Raw genomic sequence first — 27,618 nt, forward strand, 5'->3', positions numbered from 1 at the left:
TGAAAGCTTTGCCATCCATCAGCCCAAAGTCAAACACAGCTCGGTGAGTGCAGAGGAGGAGGCATCGATTGGAGATGTTTTCCCCCAGGAGGAACCCATGGGCGCCCTTAGGGCAGCGGTGGCAGCTGCATCCATCAAGTGGGCAAAGTCACTTCACAAGCAAGAATGGAAAGAACAAAAAGTCTGCTCTTAAAAATGTGGTTTGGTTTTGTTTTCTGCTGCGCCCCCCAGCAAAAGAAAGGCTGCAGTTATTAGATGTGCTTCTTATTAATAAGGGCGTCTTAGAAGCCAGGAGCCAAGTTCTGTAATGTGGGCCCCCATTGCACTGCACTGCACACAACTGCTGGGCTCTGTCTCCCTCTTCTGCCTGTCTTGAGACTTTTTTCCTTTAACCAAGTGAGAAACCCTCCCCACCACAAGCCTGGAAAGGGCTTTTTGCAGGTAATTCCTGTAGATTGCACTGAAAATGGAGCTGTGAACCAGCAGTGGGGTTGTTGAGTGGTTTTAAAGCAATGTGACCAACACTGTGGGATTTCTTGCAGGTGAAGAAGGTCAAAACCTCCAGGTGCTTCCGATCATTTAAGGAATAACAGGTGTTTGTCTTCATCCAGGTATCTCACAAGCCCCAAAGGTTTTGCTTTTTTTCTTCCTTCCTCCTCCAGTCTCTGGGGAGGCACTTAATAAAACCATTATATATACAAGCTGATAAATCCAGCCTGCTCTTTGGGGCTAATTTTCGTGTAATAGCTGGGGAAAATTCATTCTGTTATTTTTCTCTTTCTTTATTACTGGACAAGCTGCTGCTGTTGCCTCTGTACCGTTTCCTGGCTGGGCAGAGCCTATGAAGGCTGGAGTGCAGCACGTAGCAGGCTTTCCTACCTGGACTAACAGGAGATGCTTTGTAGCAGGCACTGAGTGGTGGAGATACACTGCATGCAACGTGCAGGGAGGCTTGGCACCCTGCTCTGCTATTCCCATTTAGCAAACAGGGATAAAGCATCAAACAGACTTTGCTTCTGCTGAGACTCCAGATGATGCCAGAGAGGTGAGAGGAAAATCTGCTATCAGACAGCTTTAAAGCCTAAGGCAGGATTTCTCTGCTTGCTTGCTGAACGATGGGACTGTCTGCAGCCAAGTGTCTGATGCTGCTTTGATGCAGATTTATTGATATTCCTGTTAAAAGGCTGAACAGGCGTGAGCAAGCCAGGCGTTAAATGGACTCACAAAGCCAAGAGGTTGGTTCTCTTGTGCTCAAGTTTGTGGATATTTCACGTGTCAAAGGCAAAATGTGGAACGTGTATCAAAAAGGAAAAGACTTTGGTGGCACTTGGGCTGCTCCTGTGGTCCCTGATGGGTTCAGGAGCTTTCTGCCTCTTGGCAGTGCTTCCCCACCTCCCCAAGTAATTTCCTCATGTTCTTTGCTGTGTGTGAGGTTGCACTGAGCCAAAGAGCAAAAGCTGTTCCTCTCCCCATTCCCCGTCAATCGAGGCAAAACTGATAGGAATCAATAATTAAAGAGGTAGCAATTAACTCAGGAGAGGCAGATCATGGATGGTAGGGATTGGCAGCCAAAATATTGTTACATCCCATCTGGAAAGCATCATTGCACGCCACCAGGTCTCCATGGCATGAATGTCACAACCTCTCTGAAGGTCTATTTGCATCCCATGATGCTTTTCTACCCAGAAAGTCAATCAGCATCACCCAAAAATACATTTTAACCTGGCAGCTACAGAACTGCAGCCAATGGGTGTCAATACAACGTTTGCAGGAGTGGTTTCCTCCCGAGGCAGTCCAGGCTCCTGCATCCATCAGCACCCACTGCATCCCCACACCGAGCGCAGCCCCTCCAATTTCTGAGTGCTTCTGGAGAGCCAGAGGTGAGTTTGTTGGTGTTAACATTTGCTTTTCTGGACGTGAAAGCTGGTGGGGATAGTGGGGTTTAATTGGGTGGTATGGATGTGCTCTTCTTTTCTCTCTCCTTTTACTTCTACGGCACTTTAGGTCATGTTTCCCCTCCAGCTCTAGTCTGTGTCACACTTGTGTTTATATGCAAAGACTTCTGGGGGGAAATAAAACTGCCTATGTAAGAAAATGAGATGAAAAACATCCCGAGGCACAGCTTGGATGCTTCAGTCAGGACCTTCTATTTATCAGCGGATTTAGCAAAGTGTGCTTTTGTTGGGGAAATGAATTTTGTTGGGTTTTTCTTTTCTGCCTAACAGAGCCGTGGTAGAAGCTCATGTTGGCCAGGATAGGCTGTAAAAAAAGAAATAAAATAATTTGTATTTCTTAGCAATGTAAACCCAGCAGGAGGGCTGCGTGTCCCCATCCACACCCAACACTGCTGCCCTTGGGGAAATCTCTTGGGGGGGTTCATGGCATTCATCTGCTGGAACAGTTTTAAAGCAAAATTATTTATACCCTCAGCTGGGTAAGCATAATGCTGTTTCTCTTGCCAGCATCAGCTTCCTGAATCCCCAAATTTAGTCCCATAATGTTATTTGCAGGAAGCCAAAGCTCGCAGCTGATGGGTTTTATCCTCCAATACAGCCAGGTTTGGGGCATGGTTGTCCACCCAGAGCTGTTGACCCTTAATATTGATTGATTCCTACACCTGAGCAAGAACTGTTGGACTAATGTGGTCAAAAACCCCAAATCTGTTAGATCTTCATGTCTTCGGGAGGCAATTAGCTAAGGCTGGAGCCTGTGTTGGTCACAAGGTGGTCTCTGCCTTAGGGAAAAACAAGTCAATAATTCAGCAACTCAAGCAGAGCTGACCTGGCCAGCAAAGGATCCTTCTGGCTCCTTGTGCGCACATCTAGTTTGCTTTTTATTTTAAACTTTTTGGGGATTGAATTGGGATTTTGCTTCCCTGCAGGAGATGAATGGCAGTAAATTGCCGTGGATGCAGGCAGGCAGAGCAGGGGATGCAGAGAGAGCTGCTCTCAAAGTGACTTTGGGAGGCATCGACTGGGCTGCCACTAGTAGTAACCATTCCCCCATCCAAGTCAAGTGTGAAAGACAATCCCTGGAGGTCAGATAATTAGGAAGATTAATTAGTGTCTGTGGCAAAATCCAAATAATCTCACATGGGGAATAAAAGCATAGGTTTGTAGGAAGATATCTGGAAGTGGAAACGTGTGCAGCAGAAAATCAGATTGTGCTCAGGATATGGGGAAAGGCAAACTCTGCTTTGACACAACCCCTTTTAGCTGTGCTCGTCCCCCTAGAAGTTAAATATCTGTTTATTCCCCAACCAGCCCCACTGCAGCAGCTCTGTTAGCCAAGCAGGTCTGCAGCTTCATACTGGGAAATCCTTCTAATAATCGCTTACACCTTCCTGCCAGCAGCAGGAGGGAAGGATGGAGATGTCACCCCAGTCAAATCCATTTCTGAGCTGTGGGGATGGGGCGGGGGGGCAGCGATGGTGCAGAGTGAGGCAGGGCTGAGCTGCTATGGGGGAGGGTCAGCACATTGCAGGAGGTGGCAGATGCCAGTGTGCCCTCAGCCCTCCGGGAAGGTCCCTGGGGTTTTGGCCACATGCAAGAGCTTCCCGTAGCAGGGATGACCCGTAGCACGGGCTGCTTCCCGGCACTTCTCACCACCTCTCCCCTTTCTCTGCCCTTGACTCCCCGTTCAGCTCTCACCACAAGTCAGGACCATGCTGGAGGATGAGGATGGGCTGAGCGAGAGGGGGCTGAGCAGCTCGAGGAGGAGATACGACGATGAAGAAGGTGAGCGACACAGCGATCATCCCCGTCGTGTGGCGGCCGGACCTTCCAGAGCGCCCAGCGTTCTGGGCTGCGGATGCTTTGAGCGGAAGGCTTTACAAGCTAGAAACGCTCAGACCCGCTTTCTGATTCTTTTCTTCCCATCCCAGATTACCATTCCATCTACATCGGGGTACCGGTGCCCCGGGGATACCGGAGGAAGCGGCGTCGGCGGCGATCAGCCTCCAGCCGGGACCGGACCAGCGAGAGCGAGCGGCACTACGAGCGGCAGGAGCGCTCCGACACCGACGACGGCGGCCACGTCTGCTACGAGAGCGGCAATGATAACGCCAGCAGGACCAGTGAGTTGTCCTCTGGCTTCCTGAGAAAGCAGGAGCGGTTTTGCGGTGTGATGTAAATCAGGGTTAAATCACCCTCGCGTGCGCCCTGCTGCGTTTCCTGCTTGACTTTTGCTTTCTGCTCTGGTTTTCCCGATGTCTGAGAGCTGTGCACAGGGCATGAAGCAATATTTGGGACTGCTTGTGTGATGGGTAGTCTGAGAAGAGATCCTCCTTGCTCTTGGGAGGTTGCATGGAGTTGTACAGCGATGTCTTGGGGGTGCAAACATCCAACTCCCCCCCTTTCCAGCCCCAACTTTGTTCCCTTTAGTCTGTCACTCAGGACCTTACCCAGCCTCCATAATTCTCCTTATCAAAGATGAACATTTTGCACAGCAAAGTGTTCGTTGATCTCTTGATTTATTTACTTTGTGTTTGGCTTTATGTCAAACCAACTGCTCTGCTGCCATGTCTCAGCAGCGCGGGAGGGATCTCAGCCGTGGTTTTCCCCACAGAGGGAAACGTTCTCCAGCTTTTTGCGTGGGTTCAGAGTTCAGTGTTTGCAGCCTGAACTCAGAGGAAACACTGCAGGTGGTTTTCCCACTTGGCTCCAAGTGGAGGGAAAGAAAACCACCTCCTCCAAAGCAACCCCAGACCCGTCCCTGGGTTTTGTTCTGCCATCCCTCCCCTCCCTCCCCTGGCCCTGCTGCCACACATGCTCCCAAGTGCTCACCTCTCCTGAACGCATCTCGCTTGATTTGGTAACTTCCCGTCATGAGAGCTGAAGGGAGAGGAAAGTGCTTTATATTCTCTATAATCTGCTCCTTAAGCCTGGGAGTTTAACGGGCTTGAGTGGATAAAGGAGGAAGTTTGGGGGCTTTTGTGCTGCGCAGGGAAGGTTTGTTTCGACGGGAAGAAATGGGGGAAAAAAAGGACAGCGTTCCAGGTAGGAGCCAACACTGTGTGCTATTCCTCCTCTGTGGTCACGGCGGAGGGAGCAGGAGGGGAAGGGAGGAAAGTCCCCATTGCTTTGGGCTTTGCTTCTCCCTGGGGTCAACGTGGGGCTGGTGCAAGTCCTGGTGATGGCAGTAGCTGGGATGAGCCTGGGGACATCTCCAAATGGAGCCGGGGGGGGGGGGGGGGGACACACCTCTGTCAGCACCTGTCCCAGCTCAGGGAAGCAGCACAGGCAGTGTTTGGGAGGATAAATCCAGACCTGGGGCCATCTGATTTCTTGAAATGAATGGGAGCAGAGCTTCTGGTCGCATGGGATGCATGCCCTGGTCTGGTGTTATTTGGGGGAGGAAGATCCATTCTGAGCCACGGAACTCAGGAAAAAGGCTGTTGTGGAGTGACAGTGGGTGATCAACGTGTGACAGCCTGAATGGGAGCTTGTGAAGGGAGCTGTGTGTGGGGTCATGCAGTACCTCTGCCAGTTGCTATCCACGAGCAGCAGCCATGGATTTCCCCCTCCCCACGGGGCATCAGCCTATCTTTACTTCTCACTCTGCATTTGGGGCTCACTGAGGTTGTTGGTTTGGGTAGGTGCTGTTGGCTGTGTGGTGTGAAGGGCTCTGTGCCCCTCCAGTTGGTGTAACTCATCTGTCCCGTGCAATGACCCACAGAAACCTCAGCTCTTTTGTGCATACAGCTATCCTGAATCATCAGTGTTAATGCTGAGATGGTCCCACATCTCTGGGCTTGATTTGGATCCACTGCAGCTTGAATTGAAAGTGATTTGCTGGGTGTAAATCAGAACAGAGAAGCTGTGAGCATCTTTCCACCTTAAGAGTTGATTGAGGGAGGTACAGATTTATCGTGTGCACGATATCTTGTTTCTGTGATCTCTTGTGAGATGTAGGTGCTGGTTCTGGGTGTCTCTGCAGCAGTGTTGCATTTCCCAAATGAAAACCACATCCTCCAGCACACAGCATCCTCAGGGGATGTTGCTACACAAACCAGTGGCAAACTGGGAGAGCAGCAAGATGGGATGGATGTGAATGGCAGCTCCCTGCCCTGCCCACATCCTCTGAGGAGATGCCACTGTTCAACATATCCTCCCAAGCTGGTGATTTCTGAGATTAATTTTGTGGCTGGATCATGTTTGCAGAAGGGGCAAAAATCTGCAGCCTGGTGCTGGGCCAGGAGCGTCCTCCAGGTGAACAAATCATAAGGGTTTGTGGCACAGAGCTTCAGCAGTCAGTTCTTTGTTTGGGTCTGTGGTTTGTGGGAGGTTCAGCAGCTCCATGCACGCTGATCCACCTTTCAGCAAGGAGCCATGGCACATGTTGAGAGACAAGGCTATTCCTTCAGCTGGCAGTGGGAATATGGGCAGTGCTGTGAGCAGTGGTCACAAAGGGGATGGAGCTGCACCCCACGCTGACCCATTCCTGGAAAACTGAAAATCCCCTTTCTGTAATGCATCTGGAGATGCCACCTGGAAAGGGCATTCCCAGCAGCTCGTTCTGTTGCAGTGCAGCTCATGGCAGCGTTTAAGGTTTGTGGTGAATTCAGGTTTTGCAGTGAAAACTCGAGTCTGATGGGGAGCAGCTGGGGGAGCTGGGATGGTTCAGCCTGGAGAAGAGGAGGTGCAGGGGTGAACTTACGGCTCCCTGCAATGCCCTGAAAAGAAGGAGGTGGTGGTGAGGTGGGGTTGGTCTCTGCTCCCAGTAACAGCGATGGGATGAGAGGTGATGGCCTTAAGCTGCAATGGAACAGGTTCAGGTTGGATATCAGGGAAAAATTCTGAGAAAGAGCAATGATGCAGTGGCACAGCTGCACAGGGAGGTGCTGGCGCCCTGGAGGGGCTCCAAAACCATGGAGATGTGGCACTTGGGGACATGGCCAGGGGGCACTGATGGGTTGGGATCCTAGAAGTCTTCTGTAATGATGCCATGACGATAAAGGAGGATAATTGGAGGATAAAGATCCTGTATTCATCCAGGCGTGTAGCCCAGCTCTAAAATTAACAGGAATATTAAGAATCTTAATAATCAACATTATGGAAGTGCAAGGAGGACTTGACAACAGGGCTTTAGCCCTGGTGGTGTGGCTTAAAGTGCTTAAGCAGTTAAGCAGGCTGAGCTGGACTGCAAGGGACATCCTATTCTTTCCCGGTGGCCACAACTCGGCCTTCAGCTGATCTGCTGGCAGGACAAGGCAACGCTCCAGCAGCGCTGTGAGTTTGTCCTCTGCATGGCAACTTAATGAGCCGTGTGCTGCATTACCCGACTTTCTTATTCCAGGGTTTGGGAACAGGAGGATTCTGCTAACAAAGACATTTTCATTGCTGGATTAACTCCTGCCATATTAGGTGAGGGCTAAGACCCAAGATTTTATTAAAAATACACCATTTCCACGGAGCCTGGCGTAGGGCTGATTATCCTCTTATTCAAATAGCTGGGCAGCTATGGGGAAAGGAAGAACGGCCCAAGCCGCCCTGTGTCCATCTGGGTTGAGCACCTCGAAGGCACAAAACCTTTTTTCTACCCTATTTGAGAATGGGCTGAGCCACAGAGGTTGGCAGCTGGGTGCTGTGCTGCGACTGTGCTGCCCAAACAGAGGGAAGCAGGAGGCAGGGGGGGTTCTTCCCAACCCAGCCTGCAGTTTGTGGCAAAAGAGGCGGATTTTCCTGCAGAAATGGTAAATTTGGATCATTCCTCTTGAAAAGGGGGGTTGGAAGCTGGAGGGAAAGTTCTACACAGAGCAGTCGTGCATCCTGATATGCAGTGCTGGAGAGTAATGATGTGGATGGGGATTTGGTTGCTGATGACAGGCAGCTCTGACCTGGCAAACTCCATGGATGGGGAAAAAATGCAGGAGATCCCATGGAAATGAGGTGCAGAATGCTCCTGGGCTGAGAATTTGATTGCACTGCATGTAGGGCTGGTTGCATTCTGCAGTTCACAACCTGCCCAGTGCCCACCAGGTAGTGCATAGGTGTGTATATGTAAATATATAGGGATATATTACCCTCCTGGCTGCTACACCCATTTCTCTCACCCTTTCCTTCAGCATCCCATGTCTTTAGTGGGCATGGGAGGGTTGGGTTGATGGTTGGACTGGATGATAGTGGTCTTTTCCAATCAATTTTTATCTCTTTGCACAGAGATTTTGGGACAGATGTACTCAGAGATGCCACACTCTTCAATAACTGCTTGGCACCTTCAACGTTTTGCTCAAAGTCCCTCTCATTTTTATTTTTGAACCCTGGCATCCTATAGAACCCAACAAATCAATCTCCTTTTCTTGCTGGGCCCTTCCTGCAAGGGCTTGGCTGGAGTTCATCTTTTCACAACGTTTTTTCCCCCCCTCCATCAGTGTCTCCAGCTGCTGAACGTCTCCGTTACATCCTGGGTGATGACGATGAGCCCCCCAACCCCACACTCTTCACAGAGATGGACACACTGCAGCACGACGGGGAGGAGATGGAGTGGAAGGAGTCAGCCAGGTGAGACAAGCCACCCCTGAAGTCAGAAATGCATCAGCCATAGCCAACCCCAGCTGTTCCTAGCTGGAAACACTGCCCTGTGCAGTGAGTCAGTGGATAAGCATTGTTTCAATGAGGTTAAGTACAATCCTTTTGGCTTTTGGTCATGTCCAGTGCAGGGAAATGCAGAGAGCACAGCATTCTCTGGGCCATTGCTGAAGGTATAGAGGAGGGAAGGAAGAATTCCCATCTTTCCCACATCTCCCCAGGCTGTATCAATCCCAGAGCTGGGGCTCTTCCCCCCTGGATACACCTAGATATTCCCCTCCTGCCTGCTACGTCTCTTCCACTCATCCTTTCCCCCATCAACCCACATCACAGGGACTTTGGGACAGTTTTACTTAGAATTTCCCTACTTCTCAGTAACTGATGTTGGCACATTCACTGTTTTACCCAAAACCTCTTTTTTTTTTAACCTAGCCTCCTAAATAGCTCTGCAAATCCCCTTTTCTCCTGGTTGCCAGCCCTGCTCTAGAAGCAGCATTGCAGAGATGCTGTTGATGGTATATATTTTCCTCCCCATTTGGTATGGCTGTGTTACATGTGCACATCACCCCCCCCTTCCCAAAAGCACTCAACACACAAAAAAAATCCCAATGCATTGGGCTTTTCATCAGGCACGATGTTGGCACGAAGGTTTCCAAATCCCTCCCATGAGAATGGAGTTCTCAGTACCCAGATTTCCTCTCTCCACTGAGGAGCAGTTCAACCTCTTGAGCTGCAGGAGAGCTGCTCCTTGGCACGGCTGCACTACCTGTGGTCAAACCCCGCTGTGGGATTTAGTCCCTGAGAGGGGAAACAAAGAAATGAGCACAGCAGGTGGGGGTTTTGCTGGAGCTTTTGCAAAGGCATCGTGGGGTGCTGCTCCCAGGGCAGAGGAGACATGCCTCAGGTCCCAACGCCATCCGGAGCAGCTCTCACAGCAGTGCATGCACGCTAACCCACCTTCGGCAGGAAAATGGGGCAAAAGAGAAAGGAAAACCAACCTAATCGGCTTTGGGTGAGCAATGTGTCTTAGTGGTGCTATGGCTGGGGCAGGGAGAAGCTGGAACTTCCTCCCAATAAAAGCAGTGTTGTTTGGAAGGCTGCAGAAGGGGTTCCTGCGAATAAATTGGGATGAGGAGCTTTGGAGCCACGGATGCAGTGCTGGTCTTAGGGACAAGCTCTGGATTTCTGTCCTCTGCATATTCCATTCCTGGCACTCCCAGGTGGTATTTTGTGGCCTTTTTCCCTTGCATTTTCTCTTTCCAGCAGCACTTTAATGCACCTCCTGCAGCTCACGCAGTCCCAGGCTCTCCATGAGCCATCAGAAACTCCCAGAAGCCATGCTCCTCCAGCACCCTTCTGTCTGTGCCCTCTGCAGCAGCAGGGATCCAAATCCACGTTGTAGCAGTTAGAAGTTGCAAGGTTGAGCCTTGCCAGGACTAATCCATGGAGCCTGCAGACCTGCTTTAAAACAAAAAAAAAAAGAAAAAAAGAATAAAAAGGCAGCTTTCTTCCCCAAATTGACGTCTCTCCAAGTGCTCTGTTCCCAGGGAGCTGGAAGAAATCAACCACTGCTCCCAGATCTGCCTCAATGTCTCTGGTTTGTGAAATGAAGGAATGGAGGCAGAAGGGCTTATTTCCAAGGGACAGGAGCTTGCGTACCTTCTCCTCTCCCACCTTGGGAATGAATTGCATTGAATTTTGAGCATTGCTAAGATGTTAAAAAGATGCAACACTGTGGGTTTATGCATCCCTGCATGCATAGAGATGAAGTTCTGCCACTCTGTGTAAGTGCAGAGCCTGGCTGAGGCAAGGTCAGCTCTGTGGGAAAACCTCCCACATCAGTACCAGCAGTTTGTCAGCTGCAGGGCTGCGTGGTGGAGACAAGTTGGTTTTGCTCCACTCTGCAACTGCACAAGCAATGAGAATGAGGTGGCTTCATTTCTCTGTTCTCACCCTGAACAGCGAGCAAACCCTTTGCAGGAGGAGGTGATGAATTAACTCAGGTTTGTAAACTTCCTGCAGGAATGCAGTTCACTTCTTCCCCTCGCACAGCAGCTCCACTCCAGGCCCGTTCCCAGCTCTGCTGCTGTCGTTTCAGGTGGATAAAGTTTGAAGAAAAGGTGGAGGAAGGCGGGGAAAGGTGGAGCAAACCCCACGTGTCCACGCTGTCTTTGCACAGCCTGTTTGAGCTGCGGACGTGCCTGCAGACAGGAACGGTGCTCCTGGATCTCGATGGTTACTCTTTGCCCCAAATCATAGGTATGAGTCTGCAGGTAGCAGCGACTCGCACCAAGGGAAGTGAAGATGGCAGTTGAAAGCCATCAGATCGGTCCAGTAAGAGTCGATGGCTTTTTAGGTTTCTGGGAAGGGGGAGAAGGTTTTGCAGTGGGGTGACTCTCCCTCGTTTGATGCTTTCAGACGATGTCATTGAGAAGCAGATAGAGGACGGTCTGCTCAAACCTGAGCTGAGGGAAAAGATCAGCTACGTGCTCCTCAGGAAGCACCGCCACCAGACCAAGAAGCCAATCCACCGCTCCTTGGCCGACATCGGCAAGTCGGTGTCCTCCAACACAAGTGAGTGCTATAGGGGCGAAAGACTAATGGAACCATCTAGTAGCTGGTTGGCATCCCTATTGCATCCCAATTGCATCCTTCAATCTTCACTTAGCAGTCCCTGGGGGAAGCAGATCTCGGGAGACAAAGAAGCAGAAACGCCAACCATCTGGGGCATAAAACTGTTTATGGCAGCAGGAAAGACCCCAGAAGTTTTGCCACCCGCTGAATGTGGCAGGTCATGGAAGCTAAAAGCCAGAGAAGTGTCTGCTGAGGTGGACAGAAGCATTGGCGGTCACTTGGCCAAGGGGCAAGCAGCCTACAGACAAATCCAGTCTGCTCCGTCACTGAACCTGCCTATTTCTGAGCCCTTATAAAAGGGGATTTGTTTGTTTTCACGCTAGATTATTGACTTAGATTTAAATGGAGCTCATTTGGTGGAGCCCAGGATTTGCCAGGCTACAGCTGCTCTCTGGGCAGACAAACAGCAGAACCCAAAGTGCACGTGGAAGAGGCTGTCAGGAAGCAATATATCCACCCCATGGGCATCCCGAGGTTTTACAGCAGCCATCATCCACATCACAGGACTAGATATTGGAGCTAATATTTGTCCAGAAGCTCTCAAAACAGAGCACAATTTGGAAATTTTGTAGTTACTCCCTGTAGATATGGAGAAGAGGGGTTTCTTTCATTCATTTCTTGTGTTTTGCTAAGATGATGGCATTGCTTTGACTTTGCAAGGAAGAGCAATAAGGAGTAGCAAGGAGGAGCTACAAAGGTGGTTGATGGCAGGGACAGGTGTGTCCTCACGTCTCTTGTGCCAACAGGAAATCTTCAATGCCAGAATAAATACTGCTGGCACACAGAAATAGAGGACGTACCAGGTTCCATCCTTATTTCCAGTTGCCTTGGTGTTGGGTTGTATAGAAAAAGAGGACGGTTGCTGTGGTTGCAGCTGGTGTTTCAGAGAGAAGCAGTGCAGCCCTTCAAACCTGGAGCAGAAGGTTTTCCCCAAGGAAAACACTCTTTGGGAACTTTTTATCATGTTGGCCCACAGTGCCAGAAGCAGATGTTGGCAGGATGGCAGTGGAGGTTGACCCTTTGCACCAATATCCCACTACATGTTGTTGCCATGTGACAGATGGCAGCAGAGGGGTAGCTGGGCAGAATGGAACTCCTGGCATGGAAGTGCTGATGAAGCAAAGGGCTGGAACTGAATTCCTCCATGTGGAAAAAATGGCCCCCATTGACATTTGCCAACACTTATGAATGTTTACAAAGAACAAACCGAATGTGAGCACAGTAGAAGTAGGACTGCATGGGGCAATATTTTGCTAGCAATAATGCTGTCATAGCAGCTGTGCAACAGTGGAGCATCTCTGCTGGTGCAGGTTTTTACAAGGGTGGCATGCAAGCTCTTGTTCATCGCTGGTGAAAATCCACAGCTCACAGTGGTGATTTTGTTGGAAAACCATGATTTGTAGCTGAGAATCTGCTCCATCAGAGAGTGTTACTGTGCTCTTCGTGTCAGTTTTCATGGAAATAAATAGGAGGCATTACTTTTGGAGTGACCTACGTAGAATTGTGGGCTTCAAAATCAAAATGTGAAGCACTGGTTCTTTAGGAACAGAAACTGCCGTCTGAACCCAGCGATGGCCTCAAAGAGAGCCTTGCCCAGGCTCTGGGGGGTGCAGGCTCTTTGCACAGAGAGCACGCGAGGCTTAAGGCAGCAAAGTCTATTTCTCACTAATGGAAAAACTACTATGGGTGGAATAAATTGCAGATGAGTTCAGAGGCAAAAGCAAACTGCGGGTGTAGCGGTGCCATAAAGGCCCCCCCAGCACCAGGAGGCCGATGACGAACCTCCTGCCCCCTCCCTGTGGTTCCCCCTTCCTCTCTATCCTTTCTTTTCCCAGGTCGCAGCCCCGTCCGCAGCCCAGCTGCAGGTGCTGCCTTCCATCGCTCCACGGAGGACCTTCGGATGCGGCAGAGCGCGAGCTACGGCCGCCTGCGTAAGCTGGGGTGGGCAGCAGGGAGCTGAAACCATCCGAAAAAGGAGCAAGGAGGGGAGGGGGGGGAACAAAACTGAGCTGCAATGTGAGATAGAGTCCTGCCATACACCCCTCTTTGGCCACCAATGTGTTGTGCAGCTGTAGGATGGCTGGTGTTAGAAAAGCTGCTGTTGTTATTGAGCTTTTATCTTTGTGCAAGCCTGGCTGTGCTAAATAACAATCTGCTCGCACTGAAGTCGTGGCATCACAGAATCACAAGGTTGAAAAGGATCTACAAGATCATCCAGTCCAACTGTCCTCCCATTAGCCTTGCTTCCTCAAGCCACTGAACCACATCTCGTAGCTCCTCATCCAGACAAAGTCCTCCTGCCCTGTTTCGTTCTTCCAAGTGGGGCTGAAATCCAGCTGCACACTGTATGGAGTTTTTCTCACCCTGCCTCTTTCTTGTCTCCAGGCCACGTGCAAAGCCGAAGCATGAATGATATCTCAGACACACCGAGCACCGACCAGGTATAATGCCCAAATTTTTGTGCAATGTAATGAGGAGCATCTCTAACACAACTGGCTGCTGTGGGCCTGCTTGCAAACGAGCTGTGATGTGTGGGGACTCCATGAGAGTTAAGGTCCATGTGAGCACTGTGCAGTCAATAACCACACAAATTACTAATTAGTGAAACGAATACGTATTGATCCTTGTTCATTCATGGGGAAGCTGTCCCAGAAACAACCATAGGATCACAAAATCCTTTACTTTGAAAAAGACCTTCAAGTTCATCAAGTCCAGTCATCAACCTGACCTACCAAGTGTTTCCTTATGGAAAGGAGTGACTGGGTGTTGGGACACGCTGCCCAGGGAAGTGATGGAGTCGCCATCCCTGGAGATACGTAGGAGTTGTGCAGATGTGGCACTTAGGGATGTGGTTTAGTGGTGGAATTGTGGAGGTAGGGGGATGGTCGACTTGATGGGGTTGGATATTAAGAAGAGTTTATTCTCAAGAAGGGTGTTGAGGCACTGGCAGAGGTTGCCTGGAGATGTGTGGTGGTCACCATCCCTGGAGGTGTTCAAGAAAAGGGTAAATGTGGCACTGAAGGACGTGGTCAGCGTGCATGGTGGGATGGGTTGGGCTTGGGGATCTCAGTGGTCTTTCACTGCCTTAATGATTCTACGTGTGGTGAAAACATAGGAAAGGAAATGGGTTTGACAGTGCATGTGTGAACACATCCAAAACAGTGCCTGCTGGGTGCAGGCAGCTTGCTTGTGCTAAATCCCAACCAGTACTAGGGGCTGCAAACAAGAATACAGCCCAGAGAGGTTTAATGCTGTATTTAAAATCCGTTGTCTGCAAGAGCAGTGCAGTAATTAGGCATGCTTCCTGTGCCATCCTGCCAACATATGGCTTACAGGGTGGAGCTTGCAATTCAGTCCTGGGAAATACATTTGATGTTTTCCTACAGCTTTCAGTGTTTTGTGTATTTGACCTGAGGCATCTGGTGGATATATTTGAAGGACAGCTGCTGGAGCCAGAAGCAATGCTGATTGGGGGAAACATGGCACAAGGGCTAAAACTGTGCAGGTTGAGTACAAAATCTGTCAGCTGTGAGCTAATTAGCCAGCCCAGAGAGTGGGGATGGAAGGTTCTGGCAGGGATTTGCAGGGTACGGTGTGGTGTAAGTGGTTGCCTTGCCCCAAGGGACATCCTCAATGCTCTTATCTGATGTGATGCAATGGATGGAAATCCCCATTTTCCTGGGTTGCCTGAGCATAACGCTCTGGGGCTCTTCATGCCATGGTAACACCACCAAGCTTGACCTCACCCTTTAGTGCTGGCTTTGAAATATGTCATCGTCTGCCAAAAGGGATGGTGTCCCCTCTGCCTGCTTCTCTTGCTCGCTGCCATCCAGCACGTGGCACGTCCCCAAACCCAGGCACTGGGCATGAGGAGGGAGCAGCAGGATGAGGAAGCCATGGTGCATGAGAGACAGCTCACAGAAAGAAGTTTTTGCAGTGCACCTTCCTATATTACAGCTGCAATGAAGCAAGCAAATTGCCCTGCAATGGACCCCAAATACCAGCCTCCAGTGGTGGGATGCAGAGAGTTAATTCCAAAATATGCAAAGCATGTAGTACCAAGAGTGCTGGACATAATCGCTCTGTAGGCCTGCTACAAAGGGACTTGTTCAATGTTACATGAAGCTTAGTGGCCACAGTTAACTCCTGCTCTTGCTTGTTCCAAGCTGCATTGGAGGAACTGGTTTATTATTATTTTTCTTTTCTTTTTCTTTTTTTTCCTTTTTTTTTCTTTTTTTTTTTTTCCATTCGGGTTTAAAGGATTAGAAAGGGAGAGCTTGCTGCCCGACTCACATGCCTCCCCTCATGCTGGCATATAGATTATAATAACACCCTGCCTCGGTTTGTATTGAACCATTTTGGGCTAATAATGAAAGAGCTGCAGGGGAGAAGAGACCCAGGGAAAAAAAATCCATGGTGGAGGTTTCCTGCTTGCATTATCCATTCCTGCTCTGAGGATGGAATGTGGGCAAACGAGCTACAAAGACCGAGCTCAACCCACCTGTGCAAAGCAGCAAGTGGTGGCTCAGCCTTCCAGGGGAGCCTGGGGCTACGGGGCTGCAAGCAGGTTTAGAGAGACGCCTGCAGGCTTCCCACAGAATCAGTATTTTTGGCTTAGATTTTACGCAGTCAGTCTGGGGATTGCCGTGGACTTTCCTTGCTTAGACCCCAGCACAGCAAAGCACCTTTTCCAAAACACGGAGTTGCACGTTTGCATTAAGCAGCCCGGAGCGCGTGCTCCCAAGTTTATCTTGGGCTTAGAGCTGCTGTTGAAATTCACAGATTCAGCTTTATGAATTCTCCCTGTTTTATTTGTGGAAATGGCCCTCACATCCCTTAGGAATCCCAGGAGCATCAGAGAGCTGAGGTTGAAGCCTGCAGCCCAACCTGGTGCTGCAGCTTTACTGTTCGTAGTCAGAGTACAGGAGAGGAGGACGGGTTGGATTTTAGCAACTGCTCGCTTCCCTACCTCATCTTCCCCAACAGCTGAAAAACAAGTTCATCAAGAAGATCCCCAAGGATGCAGAGGCCTCCAACGTGCTGGTGGGAGAAGTGGAATTCCTTGAGAAGCCCTTCGTAGCGTTCGTGCGGCTGCTCCAGGCAACCATGCTGGGAGGGGTGACGGAGGTGCCCGTCCCCACCAGGTGAGCCTGGTTCTGAAGCACTGGCTGGTCTCCTGACAGGGGATTTGGCAGTGTGAGGATGCCAACACGGTGCCACTCCCTTCCCAGATTCCTCTTTATTCTCCTGGGCCCCGCAGGAAAAGCCAAATCCTACAATGAGATCGGCAGAGCCATCGCGACCCTCATGGTGGATGATGTGAGTAAATGCCAAACCTGGCCCTGCTGGGAGCCCTCTTGCTCAGAGCTGAGAGAAAAATGCAGTTTGCATCCTATTGCTCAAATGAACAAACTTTAAACATCCATAATGACGTGGGGGGGGACATATGGGCTCTGTCCCCAAACTGACAGCTGTCTTGACCCTTAGCTCTTCAGTGACGTTGCTTACAAAGCCAGAGATAGAGAAGACCTGATTGCTGGCATAGATGAATTTCTGGATGAAGTCATTGTCCTGCCACCTGGCGAGTGGGACCCCAACATTAGGATCGAGCCACCCAAAAAAGTGCCCTCAGCTGAGAAGAGGTGAGTGGGAGACGTGGGGTTGGCCCCAGCCCTGTGGTTGTCCCCATCTCTCTCGTTTTGGAGATGCTTGTCCTCATCCCTGTGTGTAACCTCTGCAGTAATAATAATTCCCACAGGAAATCAGTTTTCTCATTGAATGAAGTGGGGCAAATGAATGGCACAGCTGGAGGGGCAGGTGCTGGGAGCGGTGGAGGAGGCAGTGATGATGGGGAGATGCCTGAAGTGCATGAAATTGGGGAAGAGCTCGCATGGACTGGGAGGTGAGCATCACCTGGCCACCCAAAAACCCCAGAGGGTGCTGGCACCCATCAGCATCTCCTGCTGCTCACCCTGTGGCTTCCAAGGGTGCAGAGGGGTGAATTCCTAATGGGAATTTTGTACAGTGGTGTACGCATTTTAGATCTCATCCTTGGTTTTATTTCCACAGGTTCTGTGGTGGCCTCTATTTGGATATCAAGAGGAAGCTTCCCTGGTTCCCAAGTGACTTCTATGAAGGCTTTCATATCCAGTCCATTTCTGCCATCCTCTTCATCTACCTGGGCTGCATCACCAATGCCATCACATTTGGGGGTTTGCTTGGAGATGCAACAGAAAACTACCAGGTGGGGTCCAAGGACAGGGGTCACTTTGGCTTAGCAAAGGCAAATGGGGATGAGATGGAATGGAGTGGGAGCCGTGCCAATCTTTGATGCTAGGGGTGGAAATTCATTCCCAAGTCATAGAATAGAATCATAGAATTGCTCAGGTTGGGAAAGACCTTAAAGATCATCAAGGCCAACCACATTCTAACCACCCACCACTAAATCATGTCCCTGAGCACCACGTCCAGATGATTTTTAAACACATTCAGGGATGGAGGCACAACCACCTCCCTGGGGAGCCCATTCCAGTGCTTAACAACCCTTTCTGTAAAGAAGTTCTTCCTGATATCCAAGCTAAACCTCCTCTGGGGAGGCTGTCCCCAGATACTTGGAGGATGGGAAAGCCCATATCAGCGACAATACCAAGAGCAAGGGAACATGATCCCAAGCCACCCTATGTGAGTCCAAATAGGAGTCCGTAATTCCCATCTCTACCTGGGGTATCCCTGGGGATGTAACCTGGCACTGCACCACGTAACCCTGGGTTTAATCTGTTCCCAGGGTGTCATGGAGAGCTTCCTTGGCACAGCAATGGCAGGTTCCATGTTTTGCCTCTTTGCTGGGCAGCCGCTCATCATCCTCAGCAGCACCGGCCCCATCCTCATCTTTGAGAAGCTGCTCTTTGACTTCAGCAAGTAGGTGCTGAGTGATGCCAGAGGGATTGGGAACTCCGTTACCGGGATGGGGTCTGACCCCCAACCCAACGTGTTCCTGAGCTGCTCTCATTTTCTGCCTGCCTTCAGAGGTAACGGCATCGACTACATGGAGTTCCGCCTCTGGATCGGCCTGCACTCTGCCCTACAGTGCCTTATCCTGGTGGCCACTGACGCCAGCTTCATTATAAAGTACATCACCCGCTTCACAGAGGAAGGCTTCTCCACCCTCATCAGCTTCATCTTCATCTACGATGCCATCAAGAAGATGATAGGGGCCTTTAAGTACTACCCCATCAATTCGGACTTCAAGCCAGACTATGTGACCATGTACAAATGCGAGTGCATTGCTCCTGACCCAGGTGAGTACAAACCTTTCTCAGCGTTGGATGGGGATGGTGAGGGGAGGTGGGTGCCTGCGGGGGGTCCCACTGTAGGTAGATCCCAACTGGATCATCAGCCAATGACATTCAAGGAGCTACCAGTGAGACTGGGGCAGAGAGACCTCATCATCCTACATGGGGGGTGATTTGGGGCAAGGTGATGGAAATGGAGCCTCATCCCATGGCCAAGTGTGTCAGTGCTTGCTGGGATGTGTTGGAGAGCCCGGAGCAGCGGGACCTGGATGGATAAAAAGATGGAAAGAAAGATTTTTATTTATTTATTCATTTTCCTTGGATCACTGATTCCACCCTGCTGCCAATGGAAACTTCTTTCCAGAAAACACACTGAGTCCTTTCCTGTTTCTGAATGCCGTAAGGATATCCCAGTTGGGTTTGGAAAAACTCTTGGGCATTTTTTCTTTTGGTTTGTTCGTTTGCTTTCCTCTTTTTCTTACTCCTCTTCAAAAAGAAGAGGCCACAAGGCTCTGAGCAGGCAGCCTTTTGGCATCTCCTCTGGTTTTGATCCAGTTTCTACTAAGAGGAAGAAGCTGCAATTTCTTATCAAAACAAGCTGTTCTTTGGGGGAAGTGAAGCAAAGGCATTTTCCAGACATAGCTTTCTCTGATGGTGAAGAGGACTATAATTCACGCTGCCTTTTGCCACCAATACCTCTATTTGCTCCTGGATAGATGTGCAATGATCCCAAATCCACATCGTGCAGCTCAAACGCTCCCAGTGTGGAGCTAATGCCAGTGACCACCTTCTCTCAAATGGGCCAAATTTATCTAAAAAGTAGAAAAGCAAACCATCTGTGGGGTGTATCAGCTGCAGGTGGAGGAGAGAAAGAGGGGTGACAGCAAAGAAACAAAAGCTTCCAACACCTGCCATACAACCTGCCCCAATGCGTCCATCGCTTCAAGAAGAGATCTGACATGCCAGGATGGAAATAGCATTCAGCCCCTTGTTTGATGGGGTTTTGTGGTGGTTGTTCTTTTGACTCAGTTCCCATTTACTCACCGTGCACTGAACGACTCGATCCCATCAGGTTTTGGGTGGAAGCTCCCAGCGATGGCACTTGTCCTTTTGGAAGCCAGACTCCCCCAGTGTTGGCCAGCTTAGCCCAAGTGCAACCCCCAGGGCTGAAACATCGCAGCCTCAGAGAGTTCTCTCCCTTCCAGAGCCCCCACCCCAGCCTCTGCCCAAAGCAAGCCCCCCTGTTGGCACCAAGAGCCATCCACAGCCCCAAACCTCCAACCTCTGAGCAATCCGGCCCCTCTTCCTCACCTTTGCTGCCCTGGGCACCAAAGCAATGATGGATTTTCCATGCCTCTAGATGTTGAGAAGTTGTGTTTATTCTCCCCTCCATACTCTTTTTTTTTCCTTCTTCTTCTTCTTCTTCTTCTTTTTTTTTTTTTTTTAAGTAGTTCTGATTTTTTATTATTATAACTGATTTGTACCATATTTGTCTCTGCTGCACACATCAATTTGGGCTGATTTCAATCTCAAGTGAGTATCACCTTCTAAATATTAAAGCTCTTTTAATATTTGATACTCGTACCACCTCCATTGGGGCTTTTGTTGTTATTTTTTTTCATGTATTTTACTCTTCTCTCTGCTCCAATAGAAGGGTTTATGTAGAGCCTTTACAGGTTCCCATGTTCCATACTGCCAATGCTACGCCATTTGGGTTGTAGAAGTAATAAAAAAAAGAAAAAAAAATCTAATTTCTGGAAAAGCAAAAGGTTATGGAGGGAAATAAAAATGATAACAACAACAACAACAAATGTTTTAATGCTGTAAACAGGGCTGGGTTTGCCAGCACTGCTTCCTGGAGCCTGGTTCCAGCAGCCCCCAGCATCTCTGCTTCTAACCCAGCAATTGCTTCTCCTTCATTAATTCTCTGCACCCGGGAAGGCTGCAGCAAGGTGGAGCAGCCAAACTCCCACCTGACCACAGGAAGAGGATGGACCCCAGGGACGGGGGGGGAGAGCAACCCCAGACCCCATGTAATGCAGCACGAGGAGCTCCCGACACCGCGGAGCTGCATTGCCTGAAGAGCAGAACCTCTCTGTGCTGGAGGAGAAGGTGCCATGGTTAGAGAGGAGAGCCCAGCAGGTTGCCTTCTACTGATTGCTTTGCAGTGAGCCACAAAAACACCTCTCTAAAAAAATAATATATATATATATATATACATACATAAAATAACGCCAATGCCAAGCTATGCCAACAAATTGGGCGTTACTGGGTTCCACCTCTCCAAAATGGACAGGCTGCCTTCTTGGTCTTTATTCTCCCCCCTTCCACCCTTTGGATTGCACCTCTGTCCTGGGTGGCTCCAGGGGGAGTGCATGGGATTAATCAGGGAGAAGTTACTGTGGGGTTAGAAACAGGGTGTGCTCCCCAAACCTTGGTCAGCCCTTGGGTGTTTGACCGCTGCACGGGGCTTCAGAGGACGTGCTTGGCCCCACGTTTGCTTTTACATCCCCCTGTCTAGGCTGAGTCATGCTTCTCTGCATGGAGCCTGGCCAATTTTTAATGCAGGAACCTCTCTGTTAGCCAAGAACCTTAATAACAAACTTCTTTCCTGCAGCCAACATGACACTGTTCGATGCTTCAGTTCCAGTAGCACCAAACACCACTAACGTGTCTCTGGTAAGCGGGGTTGTGTGGTCCCATGGGGGGAGGTGTGCCATGGCTGCACTGAGGGCTGGCACCCGGGTTGAGGTTTGGGGGAATGCTTTGCAACGGTTTGGGCTCACAGTTTGACTCGGCCGCACCAAATCCCCACCTTTGAGCCCAAATTAATGGCGTCTCTGGGGTCTTCCCACAGTTACGGGGTTGGAGCAGCTCCCATTGGAAATTCCCCTTCCTTGTACACTACCATTGCTTAATGCTAATTTTGATTTTTCTTTTTTTTGGGGGGGGTTCTCCCCAGTACAATGCTATTAACCTCACAGCTCTGGATTGGACTCAGCTGAGTAAGAAGGAGTGTCTCAAGTACGGCGGCAGCTTAGTGGGGAAATCCTGTAAATTCGTGCCCGACCTGGCCCTCATGTCCTTCATCCTCTTCTTTGGGACCTACTCCATGACGCTCACCTTGAAGAAGTTCAAATTCAGCCGCTACTTCCCCACCAAGGTAAGAACAGCACCAACATCTGCAGGATTTTGCCCCAATCTTTCCCAAAGGTAGGAAAAACAGGAGCTGCCGGTCTCCTTGCTGGGTGAGAAAATAAATCCGTGTTTCTCTTTTACAAGAAAAGGAGATGTTGGTATCAATAAGGACAATCCTCTCCAAGCTTTCAGATGCTGCTTGGGCTCTTGTGTGCTGGATGTCCCAATGCCATGCGATGCAAAAGGGGGAAAAATGCTTTTTGTGAGTTATGCCCATCCGTGTGCAGAGCTGGAATGCCAGGGGGAAGCATCAGACACGGGAGCAAATTCCTCCATCCCATTAATTGCTCTTTCTGCCCCCATTTCCCATCTGCCTCCAGGTTAGGGCCTTCATTGCTGACTTTTCCAATGTCTTCTCCATCCTGCTGTTTTGTGGTGTGGATGCCTGTTTCGGCCTGGATACCCCGAAGCTGCACATCCCCAGTATCATCAAGGTTTGGCCGCACTGCTGTGGTCTGTGCCTCTCCACCGCTCTCTTCAGCTTCTCAGTGTTTTTGGGGGGACATGGTGGTCCCCTTCTTTTTGGGGCAAAAAACGTGATGTCTGAGTGCCTTCTGAAACACTGCTTGGCGTTTGGGGGGAATATTCTAATTCTGTGACTTTTCTTCCTTCTTTTTCTTTCCTTTCCCCTCTCTCTGTTCTTCCCACCTCTCACTCCGGCAGCTCCGTAAGCTCATTAGCGATTTCTCTATCTTTATGTCCATACTAATGTTTGTGGGGCTGGATGTGCTTTTCGGACTGAACACCCCAAAGCTCCAAGTGCCTACTGACTTTAAGGTAAAAAGCAATAAATCCCTTTCTGGAAGTGTTGCTGAAAACATCTCTTCCCCATCAGTGGTGTGGGGCTCCTCCCCTGTGCAAGGGCAGCCCGGTCCAGATGAGCATCTGGGGAGTATTTGGGGCTGCAGCACGTGGCTCTAGGGGTGGATGAACATGGGATAAAGTGATGCTCATAAGGAATGGGGTGTGAGGTGATGTGGGGCTTGCCAAAATTTCCAAGCCTAGGATTCCTCTCGGCTGTGGCATGCAAACTGCTCTCTCCCTCCAGCCCACGCGTGTGGACCGAGGGTGGTTTGTGTTTCCCTTTGGGAAGAACCCATGGTGGGTGTACCTGGCCAGCGCGCTGCCTGCCCTGCTCGTCACCATCCTCATCTTCATGGACCAGCAGATCACAGCCGTCATCGTCAACAGGAAGGAGCACAAGCTGCGGGTGAGCCGGGATGCATCCTCACATGGGATCGTAGAGTCATGGAATTTGGGTTGGAAGGAACCCCTTAAGGGTCATCTGGTCCAACTCTCCTGCAGTGAACAGATCCATCAGCGCTCAGAGCCCCATCCAGGTTCATAGAGCAATAGAATGTCTTTGGTTGGAAGGGACCTCAAAGATCATTTGGTTCTGACCCTCCTGCCTAGTGCAAGGTTTCCAACCACTAAATCAGGCACCAGATCAGGCTGCCCACAGCCCTGTACAACATGAAATGGGTCATCACCACTCTGGGCAGCAGTGCCATGGCCTCAATGTCCTCTTAGTGAAAAATTTCCCCGGCATCTAATCTAAATCTCCCCTCTCACGCTTGGCCGTACTGAACTTCATTAAGTTCCCATGGGCCAACTTCTCAAGCCCAACCAGGTCCACCAGGATGCCATTCCTTCCTTTTATTGTGCCAGCTGCACCCACTCAGATTGGTGTCATCTCCAAACCTGCTGGGTGCTCTCAATCCCACTGTCAGTGTCACTGATAAAGATGTGAAAGAGCTCCAGTCCAAAGAAAGGTGCCCAATCCAGGGGTAATGCAGGGCACTTCATGGGCTGCAGGGTGCTGCCAGGGGAAATCTCTGCCTTGCTGGGCTCTGTGGTGTACAGAGGTACCTCCCCACACCCCCCTGTGACCCCTGCACTGTGTTGCAGAAAGCAGCAGGCTACCACCTGGACCTCTTCTGGGTGGGCATCCTCATGGCAGTGTGCTCCTTCATGGGGCTGCCCTGGTACGTGGCAGCCACCGTCATCTCCATCGCCCACATCGACAGCTTGAAGATGGAGACAGAGACCAGCGCTCCTGGGGAGCAGCCCCAGTTCCTGGGGGTCAGGTGAGGGGGGCTCAGCCGTGCTCTGCCCCAGTGTTGTGGGAACCCATCGGCACAGCATCTCCCCCCTCTTTCCCCACCCCAGGGAGCAGAGGGTGACGGGCATCATTGTCTTCGTGCTCACAGGGATTTCTGTGTTCCTGGCCCCGATTCTGAAGGTAAAACATCCCCCACTGCCTCATCCCTGCTCTGCAGGTGGTTGGGGTGGATTTTTTCCCCCCTGTTCGTCCCCCAGCATTTGTCCCCCTCCCCAGGAGTGAGCTGCTGCCTTCCTTGGGGTAAGGGCCATGTTTTTCCATGTCCCCAGTACATCCCCATGCCAGTGCTGTACGGTGTCTTTCTGTACATGGGCGTCGCGTCGCTGAACGGCATCCAGGTGAGCACTCCTCCTCTCCTGCCACAAAAGGGCCCCGCACTTGATCAGAAATCAGAGAATCGCAGTATCAGCGTGGTTGGAAGATCCCCAACCCATCCCAGCATCCCCACTGACCACATCCTTCACTGCCACATCTCCACGGTTCTGGAACACCTCCAAGGATGGTGACCCCCACCACCACGCTGGGCAGCTGTGCCAGTGCCCAACCAGTCTTTTGGAGAAGAAATTTGTCCTCATATCCAACCTGAACCTCCCCTGGTACAACTTAAGGCCATCACCTCTCTTCCTAATGCTGTTACTTGGGAGCAGAGTCCAACTCCCTTCCTCTCTACACCTCCTCAAAGATGAGGATTTTGGACCCTAGAACTTTTCCATCCCCAGCATTTCCAGCCACGTGGGGCAGCAAATATCCAAACCCCTCTGTGAAACATCACAGAGTCCCAGCTGCCCCATTTGTGGCACAAAAAGAGGGTTTCTCTGGGCAACTGGGAGCCTGCATGGGGGCAGTGGGGTTGATGGCTCACATCAGTCTTCATCCCACCCCAGTTCTGGGACCGCTGCAAGCTCTTCCTCATGCCAGCCAAGCACCAGCCCGACTACGTCTTCCTGCGGCACGTTCCGCTGCGCCGCATCCACCTCTTCACGCTGGTGCAGATCGTCTGCCTGGCCGTGCTCTGGATCCTCAAATCCACCGTGGCTGCCATCATTTTCCCTGTCATGGTAAGGCTCAGCACTGCAGCGTTCCCCAGGCGGTTCTTGCTCGTGTTCTATTGCAAAAAAAAAAATCACACTGACTTTCTGATTTCCCATGGGCATCGCCCTTATTGCAGCCTTGCCTGCAAGATGCTGGGGTTGAAGCAAATCTCGGCAAGTGGTGGCCCCTGGTCCTCACTCTCCCATCCCTCCCTCTCAGATTTTAGCCCTGATCCTGGTGAGGAGACTGCTGGACTTTGTCTTCTCCCAGCATGACCTGGCCTGGATTGACAACATCATCCCTGAGAAGGAGAAGAAGAAGGAAGATGACAAGAAGAAGAAGAAAAAGGGCAACAAAGGGGACAGCAGCAGTGATGAGGAGGTGTGCAGCTGAGGGGGGAAGGTTGAGACAGCACAGACATGGGGAGGGGAAGGGCCCTACTGAAACCCCCAGGGCTGCAGTTTGGGGAGAAGGTCTTTGGGTTTGAAAGGGCAAATGAGTGCAATTTGGCCTCACCTCGTTCCAAAAGCATCCTGGCTGACTGCTGGGCTCAGTTGGGACAGCGGGTTTCTAGGGGGCCTCCTTTCTCAGCTGGAAGTGTTTCACCTCCGTGTCCTTCCCAGGAAAGAGGTCCCCCACCTGGAGCTCTGCGTTCTGACTCCTCTCCAAATGGTTCTGACATGGATCGTAGGTGAGCAGCACCCACAGCTCCAAAGCTCACCCTCATGTTGCCCCATCCTGACAGGTCCCCATCCACACCATGAAACATTTCCAGGTCCAGCAGCCAATGCTTCCCACTGAGCATCACTTTTGCCACTACCTTGAGCCAGTTCCCATCAGTCTTTGGGCAATTCTGAAATGCTGAAGTATATTTTCACAGCATCCTTTATGACTTTTCAACTATTTTTTCCCAGTAGTAGCAATATCCGGAGCCCTTCCATGGGGGAGTTCTGGGCTATTTGGGGAGCAGGTGGGCACCGTGCTCACCTCCACGTCCCCCTCCTCCTCCTCCTCTGCAGCATTACACTCCACCTGAAGATTTCATGCCCATCATCTCCTGCATTTAATTACTCCCGAAGCCCCATCTGTGCTGTGCCCCAGGTGAAGATAGAGATGGAGTCAGACTATGAGGACACCGACACCGAAAAGGCACCGCGGGACATGGGCAGTGAGACCACGCTATAGTTCCCTGCAGTGCTTCCTCTAATTTATATATATATATAGATATTTATATATTCATATATATATATAAAGCAAATTGGACATATTTTTCTACATGAGACTGAGGAGAGTGCTGGCCCCCAAGGCTGCTGCTCCTGTAGTTACCTCTGTCACATTTCCTCCCTCTCTGTTGGGCAAAGGCACCGGCGCTGATAGCAAAATGGGGCTCAAAATGCAGAAATGAGCATTTTTGGCCTCTGAACCACTGCTGGGCTGGAGAAGCCAAAGGCAGCTGGGGGTGGTGCTGGGGAACGTCCCAGCCATCCCATCAGGGTCCTGCTGTAGGGGAGGGGTTCTCCTGCCCAGGGGGGCTCAGCACAGAGGCAGGGGATGAGGATGCGTTGGAGGCTGAGGACTGGCAGGAGGAGGGAAAGCTCAGGAGCTGCAGTGCCTGAGGTGGGTGTGCTGTGGGAGCAGCAGGAAGGAACAGAGCTTGATCACTGCTGCGGAGAACTGGGAATGCTTTCCATAAGGAACTGGGCAGCAGAGCTGAGCACGGCCATGCCTGACCCCGTGTCACTGCCCCAGCAAGGCGCAGTGCTGGGTCCCAAAATCCAGGAGCCCTGTTGCTGCACCCAGCCAGGCCTTTCCTGCACCTTCTCCTTGCTCCATACACACCAAGGAGCCTCCCAGCTCCTGGACAAGGGAGTCCACACTCCTCAAGCTCCTCCACCCCCATTACACACACATGGTTTAACAGCAAACATCCCCCCACGTAACCCCAGGATGGGGCTTCTTCTGCCTTTATTTTAAGGCTGCAAAACCCCCTCTCTCTTCCCCCAGGCAGAAACAGCCTACCTGGTATTTATAGGAGCTCTGTGCTCTTGCCAGCCAGCAGCTCCTGGGACACTGACTAAATATTGCACCTGGTCTGAACCTCCACGTGGGACAGCCCAGTTCTTTGTAAATAGTCAAGTCAAACAAGAAGGACTTGAATGCAATTTTGTGTTTATAGCAGTGTTTTTCTGGTTCAAGAACACCTATGGAACCATGGTGAGCTTAATAAGACAGCATTACTCTGGTCACCACTTTAGCTTGACGTTAACATTAAGAGCTATTGCAGCTTGGGTGCACCGTGTCTATTTTTTAGTATTTTGTACCAATCTCATGCATGGTAGCTGAAGCATGGCACAGGTAGGTTTCTGCTTGTAATCACTGCACCGTGGTTAATTTGCTTTATCCACTATGTCAGCTCTACTGCACAGCAGCCCTGGAAAGGCTTCATGGACTCTGGGGGCTGTTCCATAGGTCGCAGCTGAAGCCTCAGCTCAGCTCCTTCTAGAACACAGCTTGTTTCCATTTATCCATTTTGCAAAATCTCACACATGGTTTATACTTTTTGTATATGAAATACTGGAGCATCACAGATTTGCCAGCCCCGTTACAGCACTACTTTTAGCCATTTTGTATTTACCAGTGATACAATCCAATAAATCTCACTTAAATTAGTCTCAGCTCTCACTGTGTTTCTGGTGCAGCCTCAGCCCTTTGAACCTCAGCTTCCCTTTCCAGGTGCATTCCCCTGGCCAGCATTTGTATAAGCATTCTCCCCTCCAGGAAGAGCAATTAAAGGTGACTTTGCAGATGGCTG

General features: G+C 50.6%; 1 protein-coding gene across 3 annotated transcripts; it reads left to right on the plus strand.

Annotated features, from left to right (window-relative positions):
- The first annotated feature begins 933 nt into the window (after positions 1-933).
- SLC4A5 (solute carrier family 4 member 5) lies at positions 934-27,558 on the plus strand. Of its 3 annotated transcripts, none has more exons than XM_048928014.1 (27): positions 934-1,045; positions 1,772-1,880; positions 3,644-3,737; positions 3,884-4,075; positions 8,372-8,501; positions 10,627-10,787; positions 10,947-11,102; positions 12,998-13,093; positions 13,548-13,603; positions 16,149-16,306; positions 16,394-16,481; positions 16,650-16,804; positions 16,921-17,064; positions 17,232-17,406; positions 17,947-18,080; positions 18,189-18,460; positions 21,072-21,133; positions 21,417-21,617; positions 21,973-22,086; positions 22,701-22,862; positions 23,561-23,739; positions 23,822-23,894; positions 24,044-24,112; positions 24,659-24,832; positions 25,026-25,187; positions 25,430-25,497; positions 25,826-27,558. In XM_048928014.1, the coding sequence occupies exons 1-27, from the start codon at positions 1,032-1,034 to the stop codon at positions 25,989-25,991; spliced, it is 3,564 nt and encodes a 1,187-aa protein (XP_048783971.1). In that variant the 5' UTR covers positions 934-1,031; the 3' UTR covers positions 25,992-27,558. The 3 variants fall into 3 exon arrangements, 2 of the variants coding, with proteins under 2 accessions (XP_048783971.1, XP_048783972.1); XM_048928015.1 differs by having other exon boundaries at positions 25,908-25,996; XR_007373394.1 differs by lacking the exons at positions 24,044-24,112; positions 24,659-24,832; positions 25,026-25,187; positions 25,430-25,497; positions 25,826-27,558 and adding an exon at positions 21,778-21,854.
- Positions 27,559-27,618: the final 60 nt, after the last annotated feature.

Source organism: Lagopus muta, chromosome 27, assembly GCF_023343835.1.
Source record: "Lagopus muta isolate bLagMut1 chromosome 27, bLagMut1 primary, whole genome shotgun sequence".
Lineage (NCBI taxonomy): Eukaryota > Metazoa > Chordata > Aves > Galliformes > Phasianidae > Lagopus > Lagopus muta.